The following is a 27,192-nucleotide window of genomic DNA, read 5'->3' on the forward strand; positions in this document are numbered from 1 at the left end:
ACTGGATTGAATTCTCAACGCAATCAGAAGACGACTGCACGGGTCGCTGGCGAGAGGCAACCTGTCTGCAAACAGTCATGGTCTCACGCTGAGTCTGAGTCAGTCTGTGTAGTTCATCGTCCATTGCACATGTTTGCTAAAAAAAAATCTGGTTGTGCTGTGGTCTCTAACCAGTTTCCCCTTATGTGACTGTAGAGTCAAAGAACTTCTAAATGCTTAAGAACTGTCACACTTTAGACATCAGCTTTCAGGAGGGGCCTGCAAGACAACCCATAATGAATGGGGTTGCTGAAGCCTAAAATTGGACAAAAAAGAATACATTGAATTATCGTGTTGAAATGAGTGCTACATCATATTTTTAAGTCAATCAGCCATCAGCATGCACTAGCAGAATGCTAGCTTTAAATGGCCAAATTGTGTTGCCTGTAAGAAAAGTTAACGGAAATGTCATTTTGTTTCAGGAAAAGCTAACATTTGGCTAACAAACCGACTAATGACTTGTCATTGTTAAACTGTTAGCCTGGTTTTTCCTCCTGTCTGCAGTCTTAACAGACGCCATCTTTATTAGTTGAAGAGGTTTTATTCAGTATGAATCAAAACTGCAGTGAACCCATAAATCCATCAGCAAGATCTTTCCCTTATACTGAGGTTTTGCACACACATACCTGCAAACAACGTGACATAGATTTGTTGCACTCTTAGCTTGCTAGCTATTAGCATAAACATCACACAGTTTAATTGTAGTTTAATCTGCATATTTGTGTTTGGAGTGGGCGTTATAATCTACTATGCAACCACTTACAAGTGGAAATTCCAGCATCACTTCTGGGAAACAGACATACCATCAATTTTTATACTTAGCCAGTATAATGTACATTTAATTAAATACTTTTTATTAAAGAAGACAAAGGAAGAGGAAATACTTTCTGGCAGAACGAACCAGTGTAACCATATATATCGTTTTAGATTAAAAGAACAGCATATTCTTTTCCAGTTCCCCAAAACACCGCAGACTGTTCCAGTTCACTGTTAAAAAAATAATTTATTGCAGCATGGAATTTTAATTTGAAATATTGATAGTTTTCATTATCAATAATCCATGTTTGCATCCACTTCAATCCAACAAGAGCACAACAGGAACATCTGAAAACATCACACAGGTCAGGTTTTCTCACAGCTAAGACAGTCTGATGCGTGTCTTCCTGATACACACACACACACACACACACACACACAACTGACTCTCTCCACCACAGTTAAGTGACACAAAAACTCATTTTTACACTAAACATGAACAAATACTTGTCAAGTTAAATACAGAACAGGGTGTTAGGGATGATAGTTCCAGAAATACTAAACATACAAAACTGAAGTTGCATCCAGTGACTCTGATTTTCTGCAAGGTCAGTCCATACCATTGCTACTGGAGTGGGTGTAATGTTTTTAAATGACCTAATGCTGTCAGCTCAGAGACTACCCATAAGCATTTGCTTATTAAAGGAAAATTCCATCAACACCAAAAAAAAAAAACTAACTAAAGAAAATCTGTTAACAGAATGGGGATGTATTATGATTGCTTCATGTTTGTTGACAATAATTAAGCAGCGTGGTGTCATTTTCAGATACTTCCAGCAGCTACAGCTAAGTTTTATACTTGCTGTGTTGGACAAATATAGACACAGTCTGTATATTTTGTAAGTGTTGTTGCCACAGTAAAGAAATTACTGTTTCCTGGCCTCTGCCAGTATATATGTACTGGCAGATCGATCGATCGATCTATCTATCTATCTAGACTGGGAGAGAGCTGGGGGAGTATCGTGAACCTACAGTTTCGAATTTTGTTCCTTGTGTCTTTTGAGGGCCTCTTGTGTTTATGTTTGGCTCTTTAGGATCTTATTTTCATTCGTCATGTATTATATCCTGATTGCAGTCTGCTTGTATTCTAGTTTACCTCTTTCTGTCATCCCCGTCGTGTTCTGTCAAGTTTATATATCTTAGTCCTGGTCTTAGCGTTAGTTATTTCCTGATTTATTCTGACATCTCTCGTCTTGTGTGCGTTACTGTATTGATATTTTACAGTCATTGGTCCCACGATAAGAAGTTTTTAATTATGCTTCTTCCAGCTACTCCCTCATTCACAGCAGGTCGCTACAGCAGATGGATCTGTATGTTGGACTTCAGGATTTGTGTCTTCTCCTGGTCTTGACCTGGGATCTTTCATGTGTTAGGTAAATGTGTTTCACTACTATACAAAACTGTTGCACTTTTTGCATTTGAAGAGGATTCTTGGGGTAAAACTATTCTTAATTTGGTCATGGCTCCAAACTCGTGATTCTATAGCCCACTGTGAAAGAGGTTCATATATTTCACAGAGCTCAGACACTCAGACAGGTGGAGGGTAAGACTTGACTATGAGACTGGAGCTGCTGGAAAATGTTGATTAAATGTCATTAAATGTCAGATTAAATATGTAAAACCACGTTAAGCGTAGAACTTTCCTTTAATTTAGCATCTAGTGTGTGCCTGATCAGCCTTTTAACATTAGGCTCAGTTCTTTTCTCTAACAGAGAAAAGAACTGGGGGTGGCTGTAGCTCAGGTGGTAGAGCAGGTCATCTACTGATCGGAAGGTTGGTGGTTCGATCCCTGGCTTCCCCTAGTCTGCATGCCAAATATCCTTGGGCAAGATACTAACCCCAAATTGCTCTCCGATGCATCCATCGGAGTATGAATGTGTGTGTGAATGTTACCTTAGAAAGCACTTAGAAAAATGTGCTTGTGCGAATGGGTGTGAATGGGTGAATGTAAAAGTTGTGTACAGCGCTTTGAGTGCTCAGAAAGAGTAGAAAAGCGCTATATAAGAACCAGTCCATTTAACAGATCCTATATTACAGTATCATTTGTGTGTGGATGTACCAAGTCTTGTGTGACGGTGCTGTTTCCCTCAGATGGAAACAGGGCAGATGAGGACACGATCCTCCAGCAGAACACTCAGGACGAGGAACACAAAGTACAGTACGAACATGGTGAGGCCCAACTTTCGGCTCATCTTCCACCGACAGGCGGCGATGGAGATAATGACAAAGAGGAGCATCAGGAAGAGCAGCACAATGGCGCAGAACAGGCCATTGGAGCTGACCATAACTGGCTCACCGTTGTGGAGCAGGGTGTACATCAACCAAGGGATCGGCAGACTAAAACCAAACAGAACAGAAGCAGAAATCAAGCTATTTACCATCACACCTTCGTACCCCGTCTGCTACAGTTACCTCAGGTGTTCCTTAGGGATCTATTTAGGGTCCTATACTTTTTGATCTTCCTTTTTTGTTTTTGTAAGAAAATATATTTTGGCCTATTTTAGCATAGCCTCTTGTAACTTTTTGATAGTGATTACAATATTGGCTTATTTGTTTACAACAATGATGCAATTGTTGACTGAAGTACAGGTACAATAGTGGATAAATTAATGCTTTATTCTAGACACAATGGATTCTGGGGGCTTTCTCCATATTATTGTAGGGTCAATACCTTACAATATAAAGCGCCTTAGGCGATTGTTGTGGTTTGTCGCTATGTAAATAAAACTGAATGGAATTAAGAGTGACTCACCCTACAGTGATGTCAAAGATGTTACTCCCCACTGAGCTGGACACTGCCATGTCACCCAAACCCTTCCGGGCCACAATCACACTGGTGATCAGGTCAGGGATAGATGTCCCAGCTGCTAAGATGGTCAGTCCCATGATCTCCTCTGAGATGCCCACAGTTTCACCCACCTGCAAACAGTAAAAAAAAAAAACAAGTGTCAGAACGAGTATCCTCAACCTGGCTGTAGTTGGTTGGTAAAACTGCCCAAGTGCCACAAAGTGAGACCAAAATTTTAAACCGTCTTCCCAAATTGGTGCCTAATTAACTAGTTAACATTACTCTACATTATTCTTTTTTTTTCTTCATTTTTCCCCCAACAAAGCCTAAATAAAACTCAAATTACAGAAAAACCTAAATAGTCTCTCTCCAAGTATGTCTGTGAAGGTTCTCAGTCATCCGGGTCATCATAGTCTAAGGAGCTTGGAAAGAAAAGCTTCTGGACTTCTTTAAGTTTCCTTAAAGACGTTTCTCCTCTCATCTGAGAAGCTTCTTCAGTTCAGTTCTTCAGCTCTTCAGCTAAGAGGAATTGGTGGAGAGTCCCAGATTTTAAGCCCTACGGGAGTGTCCCCAAGAGGGTCAGGGACCCCCTATTAATTCTCTACCTAATTACATGAGCCAAGGTGTAAAAAAACGAGTGTAGGTCCCAATCAGCCAAGATTTCAGGTGAATCCATTGTGAAACCTGGCCCCACCCCATCATGTGATTTCCTGAGGTCAAATGACCCAGGATGTGAGTGGGCGTTAGGGCGTCTGGGAAGGGATCTTATAGATGGCAGACAGTTGTTGCCATAAGCCACCGCCTCTGTTCAAAGATAGTCGTTCACAGTGGACATAAATGGCTTCTTTCCCTCCTCTTTCAAACCATCTGTCTTCTCTGTCCAAAATGTGAACATTGGGATCCACGAAAGAGTGACCTTTGCCATTTAGATGGAGATGAACCGCTGAGTCTTGTCCCGTGGAGGTGGCTCTTCTATGTTGTGCCATGCGTGTAGGAAGTGATTGTTTGGTCTCTCCAATGTAGAGGTCTGAGCATTCCTCGCTATACTGTACAGCATACACTACGTTGTTAAGTTTGTGTTTGGGAGTTTGTCTTTGGGATGAACCAGTTTTTGTCTCAGTGTGTGGCTGGGTCTGAAGTATACTGGGAGAGGAGTCTCTCTCCAAGGTTGTCTTTCTGTGCACCTCTGGACCTCTTGTAGTAATGCTGCTTTAAAAAAACAAAAACAAAAACACTCATTGGAAGTCTCATTTTGTCCAATTTTATTCTGAGGCTGCCATTTCAAGAGGCCAGAACCCAGAGAACAAACAGCATTATGGAAGAGCCCATAATCTCCCAATTGAAACCAATTTTTAAAAATCATGGGGTTGTACACTGTGCATTCATGCCTGAGGATCAGGCTGTAAATTCCACTATAACGTCCAGAAGAGCAAGAACTTTCATAGCACAGACCTCAACTGTGGTGCAAGCACAATGAGATGACCTTTAAGGAGAAATTGGGCAAAATTACGTTTTTTTTCTTGCACAAGGTAAAACGAGACAAATAAAAGACAAAACTTTCTATAAAACTAGAACAGTCTCACTGTCTCTATGTTATGCTCTCACTATCTTTATGTTAAACTAACCGGACTAACTGCAGAAGCATCACCTGAAAGTATCATTGACATCACTCAGGGCCGACTACTCTGAGACATGTAGGAAAGTAGTCTGCCAGGGTCCTTATCAGTGTGAATAATAGACCAACATAACATGTGTTAAGACTCCACCAACCTGATGAGCCCACCACACCATCAGGTAGGAGAAAGCACCAATCCAGATGATGGAGCCTATGAAGGTGATGGCAAAGTATCTCCTGGATGCCTGAAAAGCACCACAGCCATTCACATTACATGTTCAAAAACATTATGACACCTGGGAACAGAGACTTAGATCCTGAAACTCCAAAAAATAAAAAATTAATCTAATGTAATCCATTGTAAATGATAGCATCTGATCCATACAATTCACTCACTGCAGTCGGTTCTGTCTGTCTGTTAGCATTCACAGTTTTCTAGATATTTTCAAGTTTTGTGTGTCGGTAGATACCATTGACTGTAGAAAACATGGACGACTAGACAGCTCCCCAAAAATGAAGCCAAAACGTCTCTATCGCCCCCTGGTGTCTGGCTGCAGTATAGGTCATAACCCCCGCCTCCTACATGTTAGCGGATGGGACTGGGTCAGACTAAAATAAATTAATTCTCCTTAGATAATTTTTTTCCAAAGATTCTTTCTTTTGTTTTCAATAGTTCTCATCACGCTGATTGATGTTCAAGGGGTCTCCTTTCCCATAAGTTTGATTCTAATTCCTACCGCGGTGATGTTAAATTGGGGTGAAACGTCATCATAAGAGCTTTGACTGACAGCTGCAGTCACGGAGAAACTTGCGTATCTCTGTTCGCGAATAGCAGATAGAGCGTAGGCTCTGAGAGGACGCCCAGCGTTTACGCACGACCGAGTGTTTTAACCTGACAGCCTGAGGTGTTCTTCAGTAAACTGGACTACCCGACAGAAGGACCCGAGGCCCTGCTGCACTTTTTCGGTAAGTTAAACGTGTTTGTAAGCTAATCCGTAACTACCGTCCTTAGCTAGCTCCTGAGACCTAGCTAGCTAAAATGAGCACTCGGCTGTCAGGGTTCGTTTAGCTGTGCAGGTGAATGAATTTACTAAAGAAATCAAGAGAAACGCCCCGGGCTACTCAGTCACTAATTACTGTTACTGTACTTTTATTACAAGTATTATACTGTAAAAGCAACAGGCTGCACCCTGCTTCAGCTCCTGTGCAGAGCTGAATATTAAATATGTGCAAACAACAGCATGTTTTCAGTCTCTTGCCACATCTGTAAAGACAGTAACACTTTTTTAAAAAGCTTGTACTTCAGTAACTCCTCATTAATCAGGAACTATGGATTAAAGTACTGTAGTGTACTGTAATACTGAAAAAAATGTAAGAGAAGAACTTCAGATCCTGAGTGTGTGAGGACAGAAGAAGCTTTATTTCAATATTGAGGGATAAAATTTATATCTGAGTTTGTGATGATTCTGTTGTCTTTGTGATTACAGGAGCTGCCCTCAGATTCAGACCTCAGCCCCGTCGAGTGACAGCAGACAGATCATCCAAAATGAACTGATGAAAACAGTACAAAGGTTAAAGTACCACACGTGCTGTAGTGAAGGTTGCAGCTGTTTTATTGATAAAGTTAAAGACAAAAAAACAAAAGGATTAATCACTCATGTAACTGTGTCACTATATATCAGCATTAACAGGACCTCAGTTTGGTGTTTCACAAAGCTGCTGATCTCAGACCTGCACAGCTTCCGTTTTAAACACTTGATGTACTCAGCTGCATGAAGAGCATATGAGATTTTGTCTAACACAATTAAATAAAACCTGATGAAGGTCAAAGGTCGTCACTTGTATGTTGAACTACAAACTTGTCATCTGGAATTTATTCACAGTTTTTTTTTTTACACATAGTGTGTTATTTACCATAAAGTGATTCAGAGTTATTCATACCAGAGTAACCAGAGAGGATCACATATTTTTAAATATATAACTTTCTACAGGACTGAATATAATATCTTTATGTAAAAGTCCGGAGCATCTGGGGAGTATCTGAGTATTTATAACATTACACAAACCAAAGGTCTCATCACAGTGTTGATGAAATGCTGGGTTTATCATCTCATGGGGCGGGCCTACAGAGGAGTGCTGAAGATTTCCCTGTGAGGGAGCTGCTGGTGAAGATCATGAGTCCTGCTTGATCCATGCCATGAGCTTCAGTCTTCCTGGTGTTTCTTAAATGATGCCTCTTACAGCGGGTCAACAGAACTTATGGCACAGGACAGCTGTGATGAAAGAAAGGGAAGAAGTTTCTCCAAACCTCTGGACCCAGGAAACCCAGCTTGGTCCTGATGGTCTCCCTCACTAGTTTCTCTCCAGGGTGAATGTAGCTGTTGATATAATATGGACTATTATTCAATTAAAAGAACAAATTAGACTACACTACTGAAACGTTCTGCTAATGTTTTTAAAGTCTCCATGTTACCAGGCTGTAGAGGGCTCTGAAGATTTAAACAGTTTTAGATCCATTACACTCACAGTCTTATGTTAAAATCTCACAGGACAGCATTATATTTTTGATATTAACAGTAACTCTGGGCCTCTGTAGAGTGTGCAGCTGATCTCATCGCTGTCTAAAAATGGATTAAAAAAACCCCCATAAGTGTTGAAGACTATTAAGAGTAGCAGGTGTGTAGCATCGCTAACTAGCTAGCAACAAGCCTCCAACACAGTGTGTATGCTAACGGCTAATCTAACTAACGAATTAACAACAGAGTGATTTTAGAACTATAAGATGATAAGCTGTGTGTCTTTTTTATAACAGTGACATGGTTGTATTTACCTTAATTAAACGAGTCGTCAGTCGCGGTAAACCAGCAAAAAAAACTCGAGCAGCCGGGCTACGTAAAAAGTGTAGAGGGGCGTGTTTGCGGTCACGTCCAGCGGGTGTGTGGGCGGGAGCGTTACACAGTCGCTCCACCTCAAGTGACTATGTGCACGTTAGCATATGCTACTTCCGGTGCGGAAACTCCTGTGGGGAGCTTTGTTTCCGGTGTCCTATTCGCGTCCTGTTTACGGTCCAAAACAAGTTAAGCAAATGAATAAATCAAGCGGCGATTTACATTTCTATAGATGTCTTGGGCATTTACCCAATATATCTGTAAATGATGTTCATCGACTTGTCGATATTTTTTCCCCACGCCTCAGGGCAAAAGAGAAAAGGGATTCAAATGTTATATTTCTCAGATGTCCCTTGTTTATTGCGGGTGTTATGTTCTAAAAATAACCAGCGATAGGTGAAATCAAGTAGCCAATTTTATTTTTTGACGGTGTAAAACGTTTCGTGGACATCGTGGACATACAGCACTGCACTTCAGAGTCACACTGCTAGCATCGATGCAGCGATTCTGTACTGCACAGGAGAGACGGAGGAGATCTCTGCAGCGATCAGGACGCAGGACACAATTGCTGTGTCCCAATTTAGGGTCTGCACCTTGAAGTACGCATTTCAAGTGCGATTACGTCACCGCCACGCGACGACGGCTGTCCCAATTTGAAGTGTACTTCAAATGCATACTCCAAATGTCCCATATAAAAAGTCCCATATATCCCACAATTCATAGCGCGGCAGTGGGTGTGGATAATTTTGGCGCAAAATACGGCAGAAGGGAGCGGCCAAGAGTGAACTGTCAAAAGTAAGTACTGAACATGACGTCACTCAATTATGTGCGAATGTTTAATAATGAAGAACATTAAAACATTGCTGTTGGCCACATGTTGGCAAAGTTGTGTGACATTAGTGATGTTTGTACTTACAGCGTTAACTTGGCTTTAATATATATATATATATATATATATATATATATATATATATATATATATATATAGTCCCGTGGCCTCAGCCTCAGATACTCGACTAAGTGATGTCATGACAAAACATTTTTCTCCTTCATTTCTGTCAAACAATGCTGTATGTAACGTTTCTCGCGGTTAGTATCATGGTTGCTAGGCAACCTGAACAGCGCAACAAAGGGCTAGACCGTCCCATTTCACAAACCTTTCACTTCCGCACTTCTCGTACTTATAGTACGCGCTGTACGTAGTACGCGTAGTACGCGTAGTGCGCGTAGTGCGCGTACTTCAAGCGTGCAGACCCTAAATTGGGACACAGCCGCAGTGACGTAAAAATAAGCATGCAAACTTGCACTAAAAAATCTGCGAAACAGCGAGGTGAAAGGTGAACCGAGTTATAGCGAGGGACCGCTGTAATTTTGAAGGTAAGTCACAACATACCCTTCGTAAATACTAATGTATAGAAACCCTTAGCAGCAATGATTCATTTTTTTTGTGGCTTTTTTCACGGTTTGTTGACATGCTGTGTAGGTGTGTACTTGACTAGCTGATCTCGACATAACGGGGGAAACATCTGGTTTGACTATTCTTCACCTGTAGTTTGAATGCTGAACATTTGCCTGTTTAAATCATAAGACCAGTCACTATACAGAGATGTGCTTCTGAATGTGGACGATGTGTCTTCTGCTGCAGTTCTGCTTGTGTTGAGTGATGTAAACAACTGATCGATCTAAACTCTTTAAACGTCAAAATTGATCATTAGATTTTTTATGACACAACAGTGGTGAGTGTTCCCACCTTCTGCTCTTTGTAACTTAATGCGATCTTTCCGTTTTTGAGTTTTGGACATGATTTTGGAGTATATTTTTGCAGTAGCAATTGACCGCAAAGTAAAGCTACCGGAAATGTACAACCCCACATCCGGTCTCAAACCAGGAAGTTAGCATTTTCTCGTGCACAGGGTCAAGTCACTACTGCGCAGACTCTGGCTCCAAATGTGCAAGATGGCAGCCTCCACAAGCGGGGTATTTTGGCTTCATTTTTGCACAATGGTAGGAGGCGGGGTCGCGTCGTCCATGTTTTCTACAGTCAATGGTAGATACCAAAAACAGCTCAAGATGAATTAATTTTGGTGAAAATCAGATCAAAGTAACACCAAATGTGAAAATCAGTAAAAACTTTATATTACCTGTAGGTTAGCCAAGCATTTCACCTTGACCATTATTGTTAGTGCCCACGGTCAAAATCACATATTGCCTGAATATGTCTTAAACTATCAAGTTTGTACAGCTTACAGAAGCCAAGTTTTCAGCCAATTCTGTTCCAATTCCATGGGTAAAGATAATAAAATACATCATTTTAGTATGTAAAGCTTTAAGGTCATAGGTCATAATGATAATGATGATGAGGGCTGTTCACCAGGTTGCGGACATCAGGCAGGGTGAGCCACAGCGGGAACACGATGGGCAGCAGGAACAGATAAGTCGCCTGCTTGCGCCTGGTTTCAGGCCACCCTAAAGACAATGGTTGGTTCTCCTCCTCCTCTTCTTCCTCCTTTTCTTCTTCCTCCTTGTCTTCATTGTCGCAATCATCTTCACTCTCGCTCGAGTCGCTGCTTTCTTCGTCACCACTCTCATCTTCAGCGCTGCCCTCAGAGCCCCCTGATCCACCTGCTGATGCTGCTGCTGCTGCTGCCTGCAGGAGAAGGAACAGAGTGAGTCAAACCACCTGACTCACTGCACACAACGAAGCGGGAACCACATAAAAGATGCATTAGGTTTATTAATTAGTATTTAATATTTCAAGGCTGGTTTAGGTCTTGGTGAATTGATGATTTTACATGAGAAAATTTTTAGGTACGTTTCACAAATTAGCTGTTTGTTTTTTTTATTTGAGGACTTTATTACCCAATGAGGTAGATGTCCGCTGCTCACTGTTATTTATGTGTATGAACTTGTGACTTTTTGTTTTGAAAGTCTTGAAACGTCCAGTCTTGGATGAGTCTACTTCTACTACCAGTCTACTACTGGTTTATTTTCTAATGAGATTGAGCAATGGAGACCTTTCACCAGCTGATGGTGCTGACAGATCCATCCCCTGAGCACAACAGTCCTGGAGGATAAGACAGGGTTTCAGCTCTGGAGCTCTTCCAGTGATCATCATGGCAAATGTGAGCTCACAGTTAGTGTAGTTTGATGTGTATCCTGGAGTGCTGCAGCAAGATATTGACACACTCACATTTTCCAGACCCCACTGTGACCGTACATGGTTTCAGTACTTTTGGGCGACAGAGACATTACTCTGAGTGGTAACAAGAAGTGTGAAGGGACTGCACCAGTTACAGCAGCATAATCCTGGACATGTTACAGAGAAGGAACATTTCTGTGGCCTGAATTGTGTATTTGAAATATCTCTATATTGTCAGAGCTTTACTTATTAAGCCCCCCTTATTATCTTAGCTCTTCACTTTTTTCTTCTATTTAAATTAGCTCTATTTTTATTTTGCGTCTTTTCTTTTTACCTTTGTGAGCTATTTTGCTTTGTGATATTGTATTTACTTCATTGAGCGAGGTTCTTTTAGTTTGTAGTGTTTGCTTATAACACAGTAATTTCCCAACTTTTAGGATAGATTAAGTATATCTTACTTTGTTATTTGTTAATATCTTACTATAATACTTTGTTAATATTCTGCAACATTACTGCCACTCCTTTTTAATTTTTTTATGCGTACATGAACGATAAATTAACAAAAAGTATAAGCTAGTGTGCTTGTGTTAGGCCCTCCATCATTCTTCAACGCTGCATGTTATCCAACCTCCTCACGGCCTTGTTCACAACTTCTGGCTTTGGCGATGTGGTTTTCAAAAAGTGCTGGCAGCTCATATTAACAGGCCTCCATGCAAAGTGTGATCTGAGGTCAGTATGCCAGAAAACTGAGGTGACACTAAACTGACAGAAAGCAACTTGTGTGGGTGTTAACGGTTACCTTCATTTCTCAATTGATGTGTTTGTTAGAGATTATACATTCTTGTCATTTTCAAGCTTTATTTTGAACTGTACCACATAAACAAAATGTAATATGTTAGGAAAGAAGAACACATACCAGAAACAAATATGAAGCAAGCCAAAACCTCTTAAATTAGTTTGAAAATGTGCAGATTGAAGCCAACGCTCTTACTATCTTTCCTTCAATTTTACTAATACACCATGTACTTAAGTATATTCCTTGGGTGCATTTTCAAAATACATTATGCCAGGAATAATTAGAGGCCAATTTAAAATCTGAAGATTCAAAATCAAGTAAGAAACATAGTTAAAGTCATAGCTTTCTGTCTCCAGGTCTGTTGAAAAGATAAGAAGCAGAAATATGAATTTGAAGCTAATCTATTCAAATCTAGGGAGACAGTAATGCCATCTTCACATGCTCATCACGCCTGTTATTTCCCAGGCTTCACATTGTAATTAACATCTGACTGCATTCCAGTGCTTCGCAATTCCAAACATGGAGGGTACAGATGCTGCTAGGTCTTCATCAGTTTCCTTGACAACTTAACTAGTTTCTTTTGGCAACATGACAACAGCTAAAGAAACACGTGTGTTCATATTAAGATGGGACGTGTATTATCACGACTTTTAAAACTATAGGATCAAAGTTGTTAAAATCTCCACTTTCACTCACTCACTTCTGTAGCAAACTGCACAGTGAGCTGACATCATCTCGTACCTTCGATTCATCCGGCCGGTCAGATGTTTCCTGAGTTGTCTCTTCTGCCTTTGGAGGCTGTGAGGTGGACGGCTCAGCAGTAGCTGCTCCCTCTGGTGCACCGGCAGCAGCTGGCTGCTCAGACTTTGGCTTTTGATCTGGATCTTAAAAAAGAAGAAAACCACACAGAGTAATATGGATAAAAAATATGAATTTTAACCTGCTTTTCAAACACTGCAGATTTTAAATAACCCATAACCATTTTAGATAAAACAGTTTCACTGCATCTTTTTACAAACAGGACACATCAACCTCACTTAAATGTTTAGTGACTTTATGCTTTTACTTTTACCTATTCACTTTCTTCTTTGTCTACCTGCCACTCTGACTTTTCCTTTGATTTTATTTTGAAAGGGCAAAGATGTCTTTTAGTTTGTTCTTTGCATGCAGCAGTGTTTCCCCATATCTAACTGAACACAACTGAACAGAGTCACTTTTGGATGATGTAATAACCCTGCTGGTTTGTGTTATGGTCACCATTTTAAATCCATCACTTCAGACTGATGACTCCTCACCTTATATCAGCTAAAGTACTTTGCAGTTAGGTGATTAAAAGTTCAGATGAATTTGAATTTCCAAGCAAATTTGCTGTAGTAAAGAATTTGGAAAACTTCCGCTCACACTTATTTTTAAACGTATCTAAATATTAGAGAACTGCAGCTAATTTCACACTTAGTGAAGATAAATCACAAATTTAATGTTACACTGACAAATTATTCTGCTCTAGAGGCCAGTATGAAGTGGCAGTGGGAGTGATTGGAGTGTCTGGCAATAAACATGCTCTACTAAAGGCGGGGAAGAGAGTCACATGCACACTCATCTGCATGTTAATCCTCAGGGCTCATTGATTCGGTCTTGTCGAGGCCTCTCCAGGTTCCTCACAGCCCCACTTTGCTGTGCACCTCAGACTGTCAAGCAACTCCTTACTCCACACTATGACGCACAAATATATGAACTGAGTCTGAAGAGCAACCTCCTTCAACCCCAAAACTGTCTCTGATTACTGATAGAAGACCATGTGCATATGTGCACTCGCAATATCACAATAAATGTCAAAGCACAAGTCACTACAATATTAATCAACAGTACAACTATTAAAATAATAACTTTCTTCATCTGAATATTCACACAATTAATTACAAATTAAACATCCTTTAGATCCTTTTATGCAGCCTGATATTAACTTTTTAAATTAGAAGATGAGAATAAATTTAATCCAATTTCTTTGTCTCATGCACAGCTCCTCCTACAGGAGCTGCTCAGCTCAAGTAACCAAAGCCATGAAGCTCCCAGAGCACAGTGTTTGTGCTGATGTTAATACCAGAGGAGGTTTGGAATTCTGAAGTTAGTGAATGAGCAGAGTGTTTGTCACTTTTACACATGCACTTGATGACCCCGCTCTGTAACTTTACATCATCTATTTCCAGGTTCAAACTCTTCTTCGGTTTCTAAACAAACACTGTGACAACAATGAGATTTTATCTTCAATAAAAATGATCAGCATCACTGCTATCCCAGCTGTTACAATAAAGTTTAACATCACGGCATCCCTGAAAAAGATGATTTATGAGGTTTAATTGACTCAGAAGCAGTAAGTTAGCGTGCTGGTTTCCATCTAAAGACCTGGAAGCAGGGTCTATACTTTATCACTTGACAAGCAGATAGTATTGCTTACAGCTGATCATGGAATATCTAGGAGGGAAGAAATTTTACAAAGAGAGTTTTAGCTCTGGAGGTACCCTATTAAAACACCAGGCTCATATTCTGTAAGCTCTTTAGAAAGATCCATTCTTTCACCCGTTTGAGCTAATAGCACAAAAAATGGGAAAGTAAACTGAGCCTAATGCCAAAACATATTTAAAGTCATTTTCAATACAATGGAGTACAAAATACATAAAAAACAAAACCAAAAAACACAATATCAATTAGGGAGGGAGATATTTTGATATTTGATTTTTACCATCATACTGAGACTAAATTTTATCCCATGTGATTTAAAATATGATTTTTTTTTAAATTTTTTATCTCAGTCTTTATGCAAAACTGGGCTAACACACATCACAAGCGTACATCTCAGACAGATGCCAAAAATAACTGATATGTGCTCTGTACTGTTGCATTACAATACAAAATTATGCAATGTTATGACAGAGGATTGTGGGTAAAAATGTCCAGAGAAATACAAGCGCTTCAACATATAAATCAGATGTTGTTGGAAATCCGGGTTATGTTTCGAAATCATGTAACAAAACTATGCATTTAGTCAAACAAAATACTGATGGCACTGGAACACACCCACAGGAAGTATGCTTTTGGGAAAGGCGTTTCATCGCACAAACAACTCACCTTCGCTGCAGCGGTGATGGGATTTGCTCTGCAGTTTGCCCGTCACCGGGACATTCATAGGCTTTACTTTGTTCTTCGCTGCAGTTAAAAGAATCATTGCTCAAACAAATCTCATGTGAAGCCTGTTCTTCTACAACCAGCTTTAACAATAACATGACCTGATAAACACACACTGACCAGCATTTAGGAGTAAAGATCCAATCCAATCCAGTGCAAACGTGAGAACAGGTACAATTACTGGTACCTATGCTAAAATGTGAACCTTACTTAAGACTCATTTGAAGCTGTTTATCACAACCAAGCTTTTATCTACTCTAGAGCCTGACTAAGATAAGATTTTTCAGGCCAATACAGATATCTGATTATTTACCATTCCAATGTTCCCAGTCTTTAAGGACATTTTTTTGTTTGTTTGTAATTTATTGTTTACATTCCACATGCCTTGGCTTGGTTTATGTGGTTGTTGGGTTTATACTGTTATGGAAGTTGAAGAGTGCCCTCTGGTGGAACATCAGCGCTCATAAGTCCTACCAGAAGTAACCCTTGAAACTCCTTTCTGTAATGCGTGTCTGTGAAGGTTCTCAGTCATCCAGGTCATCGTAGTCAAAGGAGCTTCTGTACTGTGCAATTTCTGTCAAATTTCAGGCCCCCCCAAAATGACTGGGTGTGCTTCAGAAGTTAGTCAGGGTAGTCTTTGCCTATGCAGCTACTCTTGGAAAAACCTGGAAACTATTCTAAGATTATCAAACCACGTATTTATTGATATACACTGCAGTGTCCAATAAATGTGATTTTTATTAATTGGACCCCAAAAAGTTGTTTGTGTTCATTTTCTCAGTGGGAGAAATGTTTCCTCATTCATCCAAGTGATTTCTTCAGTTTCAGCTGAATGCAGGTTTCCCCTACCTTATAATCAGTACATTTGCATAATGACTGAACCCAGCAACAATGGGCTGTGAGGTCAGTTTCTTGATCAATAATATGCAAATTGTCTAATACATAATATCAGCCAATGACACTAGTCCACAGGTAAATTAGTCATGTTCTTTACAAACAGCCAGAGTGTGCCAAAAGGTCAACGATTCTCACAGCTTTCTGACGGACACACAAACATGCAACCATCCAATGCATGCATAGCGGTCAAAAATGTGTTCTGTAATAGCAGACCAGACTGAACACAACAGCAATAACAACAACCACAAGAACAACTAGTGCAGAAACAACACAACAGCAATGATGTTTTTCACCTTACCTTTCCTCTGTACTGGCCCCTCCCCTCTAACATCACCATTAAAGGATGTTTCTGATTGGCAGACATTCACAACACAACGTTATCAGTCTGACTCCTTAATTACTTTTTTCTTTTTGACATCAAAGGTGAAAAATCAGCTCATTCTCCAAACCGCGACACAAAACACCCACATATTCTTGGTATGCACATACTGTCTGTGTGAATAGGTATTGGTTAAAACAGCTGAGACCTGCTGAAGCCTGGATATGACCTATGTGGTTTCCTGTGGTATCTGCCTAACTTAGATTGGGTTTGATGGACCTGCTGACATGATATGTCAGAGTCATCTGGAGTCATCTCCAACTCAGTGGCTAATCCATCCCTGGCCTTGAGCCCCACTGTTGTTCTAAACATTATTCTGTTCAGTGGTGAATTGTCTCGTATGTCAGGTTTGTATTAGCCAGGCTAACAGATGAGGACCAAAAGTTTAACATGCCCATGTTGAGTGACTGTGATGAGTTCCAGAAAGTTTGACGTCAAAACATAGATAAGCAACACAACTAAGCAGGAAATCTGAAGTTTGATCCACAAACAAATACACAAAAAAATTAAAGACAACAAACGCTTCAAACCAGGTAACAACTTTTTGTAACTCTTACCTCTTCTGACTTTTCTGGGGCCAGGGGTTTTAATGGCCTCTCTAAGAACTGCTTCTACGATGGAAACCACAGACATGGTTGTAACTTCAGGGCCATTTCAATTTGACTGACAGTTTTCAGGTTCATGGTGCAGTAAATGTTTCATAGTAACAAAAATAATATCTCTGCATGGTAGTAACAGGCTCAGGTTAAACGCTGTCACACATAACTGCTTATCAAAAAACAGTTTGAGCTGGTCGCAAAATAACTGGCAACTTGTGAGCAAATGCGATTTTAGAAGTCAGAATTAGAGTCACATTCGTTTTCCTTTTACAGCTGAGTACACCACATAAAGATTGCCTAAAATTTGCAAGACTTCAAACTTGGAAACGTAATGTGTGTGTTTTACAATTTATTTTTGTAATTCATAAAGTAAGTATCATTTTTTTATTGGTTTGAACTATTCTAAAGATACATTGATTTTATTAAATTCTTAATAATCAATCAATACAGTACTTTATTTCGGTTTTACACACATATACATTATTATATAGAGTATTATACTGTACTTATACTCAATGTTCCCTCTAAGCTGCGTGCGTGCGCAATTGCGCACTGCTGGCACGGTCTCTGCGCACAGAAAATCTGCGTTGGGCACAAAAAAAATCTAACCTGAATTGAAATTCAAATTAAAACTTTAACAATTCTGTTTTGCAGTGTTAGTCAATAAGTGACTGGCTGCTCCCGTATAGGATTAGAACAATGCCACCTTATCCCATAGTCCAGCCAATAATGCGATTCACATTCGTATATACACAGCTAATCAACATCGTTGACAGGCTATGACAGCGTCCTTATGTGCCAACACCAGTGTTTTACCTAGCAAAGTGGCGTGGCTGATGTGGAGTGAAGCCACGTTAATGACAACGTGTACAACCATTGGAGATGTGAGCAGGACAGACGGAACAACTGATGGAAAAAGTGGGGACTTTATACCAGTTTTTGTGTTGATAGACCACGTAAAACCAGAGTTATGATAAAAATATATGAAATGTTTGGTTTTCTTCCTGAATACTATCGTTGTTTATATTTACTGTGGGAAGAAACGGCAAAAACGGCGTTTTATAAGGAAAACACTAAAAAGCACGCTCCGCCTGTGAGCAAAAACAAACAAAAAAAAAAGCCACACCCTTTCTATTGGTTGAAAAATGTACCATGTCGACCAATCAAAAAATGATATGGCAACGTGGCATTTAGTTGTTTAGGAAGGGGGGAAGTTTTGAGATGTGAGAGATTTGCGACGTTTAGCGCAAATCTTGTGTAGTTAGTGTGTAATGTAGACGTGTAATGTGTTGTGTGTGTCAGAACAATGAGGCAACTACTGAGTGTTACAGGTATTACAGGAGTGATACATCTCCTGTTGTCAGGCCTGCAGGTATCAGGCTGCTGTTCTCCTTTATCTCATAGTGGACAGAAATTATTTTTTGGAGTGGCACAAATTTGATGCAGAACAGCTGATTGTTCTGTAAATAGTTTGAAATGTTTATTTTAAAAAACGCTTTGGCTGCATTTTTAGGTAAACGGCTGCAAAAAACTTGTTTGCATAACTCAGTTCTTCTTTTTTTGAAGAAGTAACTATATAATTAATTGCCCAACATTATATAATGTATTTTGCAGACAGAGTTACAGGACTCTCTCCCAGACCACAGACTCATACTAATAATACAAGTCAGAGCTTTACAAAAAAAAAGAAAAAAAAGAAAGTTGTGTTTTCAGAATTGGAGTTCAAGTTATTTTTTACTTCCAATAGTGTTAACATACTACACAGGTCATGAACAAGATTTATTTACATTTTCATTGTAAGTGGGCTAAAGCAGTTAATTAAAAGTAGTATAACATAAATGTAAATGCTGTAATTTGATTATTTTAATAAACCATGTGACTTGGATGGATTCCATGCTGGCGTGACCACAGTGCACATGTCTGCTGTTGCTCACAGTGGTCCAAGGGACTGCTCAGGTGTTTGTGTGTTCACTCAGACACATGAAAAATTTGAGGGAACATTGCTTGTACTATGCTAAGAAAATGGAAGACATCATTCATGGGTTTTCCTCTTCTGCTAATATAATTGTAATCGGGTATGCATAAAGGTTGATTAAGGGTCTGAAGTTTGAACCATGCAACTGCCATGGCTTGTCAAGTTTTCTTACATTGTCCAATTCTGTCATTGCAAATTTGGTGACATTGTTAGCAAGAATACTTTAAATCAGATGCCCTGCAGTCATTGTCCACACTGTAACAGACAGCTTTGTGAGGAACATTAGAAGCCACAAACTCAAGTCAAATCCTGTAAAGTAAGAAAGTCTAGCTACAACCTGACAGTCCAAAAACGTCTTCTTTAATGTGTAACTTTTTGTGTGGCATTACTATTGTGGAATTATTATAATTTAACTTTTTAATCCTCCAGGAACGCTGTCCTTAATATTGTTTAAATTTAACAAAAGAATGAAAAAAATCAATTAAATACAACTCCCTAATACAGCAGAAGTTTCTGAATTAGAAAGATGTAACTTCACATTGTTCTGATGTAGTGAATGAAACCTAATAGATCAGCTGAAATAACGGATAAGTCAGATTCCTTTATGTCGGACCAAAGCCTTCTCTTCTGCTGTCAGCACAAATACAGGAATACACTGCAGCACACTTGCTGCACTGAAACCAGTTGCTCCACAAATGAACTGTATGCAAAAAATCACAGGTGTATTAATCTGGAAATCACTCATGTTTAGGGTTAGGGTTGCGTACTGCAGTTCAGCTGCAAGGAGCCGGTCTCTGCTTCCACAGAGATAAAGCGCTCGGCTTGCTAGCATGCTGGCTCTTATCCAGCTTTTATTACCCTGCATTGAAAAGCTGATTAAGGATCAACAGTGGCTCAGTGCTTTGAGTTAGGGAACAGCACACCGGTGAGTTCAAGGACAGACTGAAGGTCGTTGCGGTTCATCACGCGACACTGACTCAGAGAAAGGGACAGGAGGGATACAGCTGAGTCACTGGCAACTTCGCAACAAGCTGGAACATTTAATCGAACAACAGGATTTTACTTGGTTTTTTAATTATTATTTTAAATTACACCTTTTTTTCTTATGCATGATAATGATTTATTTAAGCCTTCTAAGCATTTATAAGAAGCTTATAGGCCTTTAATAAATGTCAAGAAAACTGTAAAGAAGCTGTAAGCAGATTTAACTATTTGTTAATTAATTTAACTACTCCTGAATGGAAGATGCAGCATCAGGTACAGAAGTAAGAAAAAATATTAAATCTAATTACAGACAAATTTATTAGGGAACTGATAATGAAAGTAATCATTAGTGAGGTCCTGCTGTCTCCAACATCTTGCATCTTGTTTACTTATGTTAAAATGGTAAAATACCTCATCACAGAAAGTCCTTTAAAATTAAGGATCAAATTGTAGCTAAATAATGAGGTTAGAACTTTGACATTTACACATACATATTTGGTTGTTGACCCAAATATGTATGTTGAACCAGTTTTTAAATGAGCATGGTGCATTTTTAATTTCTAATTTTGCTGCAGATGTGATATTATCACCCGAGAAAACATTGGTTACCTTCTCCCAGAGGGTCCAATGTGTGGATCATCAGCTGGAAGATGGTGCTCCGAAGCGAGGTGTTGTGTAGGGAGGCTGAGCTGCCTCCTCGCTGCAGGGCTGGACGCACCTACATACAAACAGGCATGTAGTCAGAACTAAAGCATTTAACCTTAGGGAACCTTTAATAATACTAACCAGTGCAGACCAGTGAGAATCAAAAAGGTGTTTTGCTTTTGTTAGAGCAGCCATTTTGACAAGGTATTGCAAGGGGAAAATCAGGTATAATTAATAACGTCAACTATGGCTATGATCCAGTTAGAGGAACCAGGGTCCTGGTACTACACATAAATGGAATGGGTTTAAAACATTAAATACAACAGGACTGTAAATGACACCTGAGCGTACCCTACACTGACATGCCAAAATGGCTGGCATGAAATGGGTAACAATTATTGTCAAATGTTACAGGCTAACACTGTCATCTCACTCTAGAGTTTTATTGCTGAAAAGAATAAAAAATGGAGCCTGTAACTATAGTTACAGCCTGTAACAATATGTACAGGCTGTTTTGCCAATGTCACTATCTTGTCTTGTGATAAACACCTTTAAGAATTGGACAATAAAAACAAAAGGGAGAGAAGGACTAGTGCCTGATGGACCTCGATATCTACCCCAAAAATCAAATAACAAACTGTCTCATCAGATGACTTCTGACTTTTGTTTCAAACGTTGAAGGGCCAAAAACAGTCAATGAAAGTGTGAGGAACAGATTAACCAACATGTTTCTCTACTTTAACGCAAGATGCTAACATTAGCATGTCCAGCTAACTAGCTTACCATAGTAGCAAGCCAGGCCAAGTAAGTCTGATAATTTTAATTAGTGTAAATTCAAGTAACAAGTTCACTGGGTTATTAATTATTAAAGAACTTATGTTATTATATCAGAGTTGTCCACCTCTGTTATTCTTTATATTGGCTTTGGAAGTTTAAACTGCTGTGTTAGCTAACACTATGTTTGCTAAAGCCTGAGGTTTTAAAACTTTTTCCAGACAAGTGTGTTTGCTAACAATACATATACATATAAAATAAACCAAACCTACAGATTTTAAAAGTAAATCTAACACTTAAACGCTACTACAACAGCTACAACAGGAAGAGCCTTACACTCCTTGTGTAGATAAAATATCTGCTGATCCTTTACGATCTTATTCTATTATGAACTGATGCATCCCTCCATTAATTCATCTGAAAGTAAATATTCATTTTTGATTTGAAATTAAGGAAGTCACACTGCAGTTTAACTGGAGATTTAGCCAACAAATAACATAAGCTTTATATAAAAGCTCTAAGGGCCATTGTGGCATCACCCAGTTGTCCCATTACCATATTAGTGTTTCCAGGCCAGATTGAAGTGATGGAGTGGCCAAGGAACACTGCATGCTTATGTGGTATTGACGTTTTTTCACAGCATGGGGTCACTAAAAAGCTAATCTGTTTTGTCATCTTTTTGGACTGTAATTTAAACCATAATTTACAAATTGAACATCATTTTATATTCAGCAAGAACTGAAAATAATGACTGACACCATAAACTTAACATTTAAGTGCTTACTGATGTCCTTTAAAAAGTGATCATTAGAGTTGTTTTGCCAGACATCTATATAACTAGACATCCTTTTTTGCAACTGGGGAGTTCACCCTCTACTGGCCAATAGAAAGACTAGATTTAAGTATTTCACTGTATTTAATTTTTCAGAGCTGGGGCTTTGTTAATCCTTCATATGGTCTAAACAAACAAAAGGTTTGTTTTTCAAACCTTGAGTCTTGTCTTGTCATCTTGTGAGTCTGGAAGCAGTTTGCTGCTTTGAGGGCTGCTTGGAGGTTGTACAGGTTCTGGTTTGGATTTTTCTTCAACTTTTGGTGCAGCAACTGGAGCAGCTGGAGCAGCAGCAGCAGGTGGTGGAGGTGGTGGTGCTTCACTTTCCTATAGTGAGGCAGTTTAACAGCAGTTCAGGTTAACAGTAGTTCGAGTTACCTCACACGTATACATTCAAGCATATGAACAGCTTTGGCAATTTGATTGGTCTGTATTTGTATGTGTTATTGCTCTTAATTGGTTCTGTGAAGCACTTTGACATAACTCTGGTTTTTAAATGTGCTATATAAATAACATTGTATTGTATTGTAATGTACTGTAGAAACTCAGTCTAAACTCAGTCATAGGAGTAGACATGCAAAGTGATGAATTGACATGGTTCCAGCTGTAGTCTTGAGACAGGTCAAGAATTCCAGGTTAATCCTTTACAAAAGACAGTAGTAAGCCCCTAATCTAGTTAAAAGTCCAGCCAGCATGAGTTTTTCACCATCAGCAGAAGAGTAAGTCACAACCCTTAAGCCTTGAGACTGGTCCTTTTTAAATCTTCAGTTTCAACAACTGCATTATTCCTACTGATACACAGCTTCCACGATGAATGCTCCTAAACTGAGCTCCCAAATCTATGTACAGTATATATGTGTTTGTGTATGCAACAGGTGATATTAATGTGTTCTATTGATGAAAAGAACAAAAAAAATGATGGTTGAGCATGTATATAAATGTGAACACCGTGTACTGAAATCTGTGAAGAGGTTTTGAATTTCAGCAATTCTGACCCAGTAATGTGGCAACGCATCTCACTGCACTTGGTGTTAATACTGAAGCACATGCTGATTGCAGACATGCTTCAGGCTAATTGGCGAACCTGCTGCGGGCCCTTGAGATATTGTAATGCAGTTCTGCATGTTGATTACAGCCTCAGACATTTGCTGATCTCTCCCAGCAGCAGCGGAGCAGAGAGCTGTTCAGCCTGCAGGAAATGAACCTTTTATTCCTTTGTTTTTAAATTGTAAATGAAATGATGTCTCTATATAGTGGTATTTCAGGGCTTTGACAGAACGACTGACACTTGCATCACTTCACCCTGTGACGCCCCATCTATGACACCTGGAGTCCTCTCTGTTCAGTACCATCAAAGGATTTTACACAAATACAGTCTGTCACCTGCTCAGAACCACAAATCACTGTCTCTCTTTCAGTGTGTCCGAGCAGGCGGCAGTCCCAACTGTGCGGAGATGAAAGGATAGAAAATATACTGTGTATACTGAAAATAAATGGATAGATAGTATATCTGGTAACAACTGCTTAGAGAAACATCTGTTTTGGCTGCATCCATCCTTTTCTGTTTGATAAATGCGTGATGAATGAAAGAAATTCTTTTGTTCTCTTATTGCTGAAGCAAAAATAACTCTAACACCTGTTAACGCTTCATTCTCTCTCCTAATGTCAACAAATCTCATGAAAGAGCCAAACCCAGTGTAGCAATGTACCTCTGCACAGTGACTGACTCCATAAGCCTGTCTGAAGGCAAACCTTCAATCTTTTTTTTCTTTCTTCTATTTATTTTACCTAATTTCAAGTGAACTTGTTTCATTTCAGTGAATTGTGAGTCTTTGTAGCAATGTGCAGTTATTTATGGATGTTACTTTCTTTCATGCTTTCAAACCCCATCTCTCCTCACAGTGAGCGTGAAGCCATGAACAAAAGAAGATGCTCAAGTTGCTCATGTTGAATATAATTTGACCGAAAGTGCAATAAAAGTGTCACAGCAAGTGTTCATTTGTCTAAATTTAAAGAGCAAAAAACCAAAGTGACCACGAAAGCCTGGAAGCCTGATGGCAGGTAAGCTAGTCCAAGCAGCACGCACGCACACGCACACCCACCCACACACACACACACACTGCCTTTTCTGTATTAAAAATGATTACCAACCAATGTACTGTGTAATTATTATCTGTTAATGAACTATTCAACTGATTAATTATTTTAGCCCAGGAATTAATGATTTCACCTCTAGGCGCAATTCATCAATCAGACCAAGAAATTAAAAGAAAGACAGAAAAATGGGTAAACTGTAGCCATTGAACACCTGTTTTAAAAAAGGGACCTTTACTGACCTTCTCTGGCTCCTCTGTGGTCCACACCTTAACGATGCTCATGTGTTTGTTAAGCTGGGTCTTGACCGCCTGCTCGATCTGACTGTTGAATTTCATGAAGCTCACATAGCTGATGTAGCCCAGCACCAGCAGGATGCTCTCCCACCACAGGATCATGTTATCCAGGAAGAAGATGATAAGCATGATGAGGTCCAGGATGTAGAAATTCACGTCCCTGAACAGAGGCCACCAGGTCAGGTGCAGCATCTCCCGAGAGAAGATGGCACACATGCCGATCACAAAGAGAATGTTGAAGACGGCTGAGCCCACAATGGTGCCGATGCCCACGTTGCTGTGGGAGATGAAGACCCCAATCAGGGAGGTGAAGAGCTCAGGGGCAGAGCCTCCCGCCGCCATAAATGTGGCCCCAGCCACATCATCTGAGATCTCCAGCTTGTTGGTGATGACTTCCAGCGCAGGGACGAAGAACTCATCGCAGACAATGGCCAGGGCGACAAACATGTAAACCATCCCTACAATGTGCAGGGCCACCCAGCCCTGTTGACGCTGCTCTATCGAGAACAAGTCCTCTGGGTAGTCACCCTTCCTGTGAGGTGGCTGGGTTGGGGGGTAGTGTGGAGTTGCGGTGGTCAGTGGCGGTGGAGTTGGTGGCGGTTTGGGAGGCTGGGGATCTACATAGATACACTGTTCGATATCCGTCCTGTTGACGACTTTCACCAGGGTAGCTTTAGTTTCCTCAGTCTCATTAGACGGTATCAACTCCCGGATGCTGACCTCCACATGTTCATCGCTACCCACCTCCGCTCCATCATCCGTCTGGGCGGAGGCTAGTGGCTGTGACAGCCTGGCCTTCAAAGTCAAGGTGTAGACGAAACACAGCAGCACACCTGAGATAAAGAAGAGGATGCGGCTGCACCTTAGTCTCCTCCTCTGAGGCAAGTATACGTTCATTGTCTCGACTCCAAACAGGAAGTTATGTCAGATGCATTGCTAATCCTTAGTCATGCCTGCGCTCTTATGTGGTATGAAGAAGCCAACGGCAGACAAAAAAGCACATGTACGCACAAAGTGTGTTTCATCTTCAGCTTTGACCTGTGGAAGGACTGAAAACCAGAAAATACCTACAGCTTAAAATCACATCATGAACACATGTGTATTTATAATGTCCTCTCTGCTTGCATACTTGCAGATATACTAAGGAAAAGTGTGTTTGTGTGTGTGCGCGCGCGTGCGCGTGTATCTATGTGTGTGTTTGAGGGTGATAGAGGATGCAGACAGCCACCTGTTACTATGGCTACATAATCACTCAGGCTTTAGCTTCTCACATAATGGGAGTCCATTGAAAAGACGTCAAACATGTTAAAGCGGCGAGAAAAAACAGGAGATCCGTCTAAATAAAAGCAGTAAATACTGAGATTCCTGCTGATTGTGGCTTAAAGAGCGCACAGAAATTAGCGTGATGAAATCCGCGCGTGCTGTAAATGAAATAATACTAATAATTCAAACTGCCAGATGTGCATTAACGTCAACATGTTTTTAAAAAAAACAAACAAACAAACAAACAAACATGAAATCTGCGAATGAAAGACGCGCGTTGGGGTTTAATTGAGGACAGCCCGGATTATAATGCAAGGTCGGTGTACATCATTAAGCTACACTCTATCAGCATTCTAACGTATTTCCAAAAAGAGGATAAATTGCAGAAAGCAGCGGTGTGAAGAGAGCAAGGACGCGGATCTTACCTGTGCGGCCGGCTGCTCGGCTCCGCGCCGCTGCGGACTGCTCCTCCAGCTGTGCGCAACGGACGCAGAGATGCTGACTCCGGTTTTGGGGGAACTACAAGGGCGCACCGCATGGCAGGGCTTGTACGAGGCTCAGCATAATGCTACTAAGAGGATAAGCAGCCAAACACCTTTCACCTCCCCTCTCACACATGAGGCTGTATCAATACGCCAACATTCAAACTGCTGCTGGGCTCGCAGGTGTAGTTTTGAGGCGAATTCTGAGAGTCTGTTGCCTGTTGAATTGATGTAGAATAATGGGGCGTTCAGGGACTTGCACAGGAAGCTGGGTCCTACTTAGGGTGTGGTCAGGTGTTTCAGATAGAGAAACCGATTATTACGTGAAATTATTATTTGCGTCACAAAGAAGAAAGCGTTATCTAAACATAAATATCCGCTTGGAATGAAACACTGAAAATAAACGCTCAAAATAATTAAACAGATGAAGTTAATAAAGCTTAATATGATTATATTATTAACTTCTGCTGGCTTAAATGCTTTTTAATTTAATTTTTAATCAACAAACTATTGCGCAGATCGGGTAAACAGCACTTAAAAGGATAATTTCACCATTCTCATTTTAAATGTTGTAAGTGTAAGCATACATCTGACGTCATCATCTTAATCCAGTTGGACTAGTAGAAATGCATTGATGTGAGGCTTCAAGCTGATCATAGTATAATATATGCAACTATAACATATCCGAAAAATGATTAAGAAGAACTGCAG

At 40.1% G+C, this 27,192-nt stretch overlaps 1 protein-coding gene across 4 annotated transcripts; it reads right to left on the reverse strand.

Annotated features, from left to right (window-relative positions):
* Positions 1-1,022: 1,022 nt before the first annotated feature.
* On the reverse strand, positions 1,023-26,645 carry LOC146525062 (sodium/potassium/calcium exchanger 1-like). Of its 4 annotated transcripts, XM_085166025.1 has the most exons (12): positions 26,425-26,645; positions 24,683-25,785; positions 22,506-22,673; positions 20,708-20,816; positions 17,098-17,151; positions 16,460-16,510; positions 15,208-15,285; positions 12,823-12,965; positions 10,518-10,793; positions 5,414-5,503; positions 3,608-3,774; positions 1,023-3,192 (listed from the first exon to the last, which is right to left on the reverse strand). In XM_085166025.1, exons 2-12 carry the CDS (start codon positions 25,631-25,633, stop codon positions 2,943-2,945), a joined length of 2,337 nt encoding a protein of 778 aa, XP_085022151.1. In that variant the 5' UTR covers positions 25,634-25,785; positions 26,425-26,645; the 3' UTR covers positions 1,023-2,942. The 4 variants fall into 4 exon arrangements, with proteins under 4 accessions (XP_085022151.1, XP_085022161.1, XP_085022172.1 ...); XM_085166035.1 differs by lacking the exon at positions 16,460-16,510 and having other exon boundaries at positions 26,425-26,643; XM_085166046.1 differs by lacking the exons at positions 15,208-15,285; positions 16,460-16,510 and having other exon boundaries at positions 26,425-26,640.
* Between the last annotated feature and the right edge of the window lie 547 nt (positions 26,646-27,192).

The sequence above is a fragment of the Neolamprologus multifasciatus genome, chromosome 1, assembly GCF_963576455.1.
Source record: "Neolamprologus multifasciatus chromosome 1, fNeoMul1.2, whole genome shotgun sequence".
Taxonomy (NCBI): Eukaryota; Metazoa; Chordata; class Actinopteri; order Cichliformes; family Cichlidae; genus Neolamprologus; species Neolamprologus multifasciatus.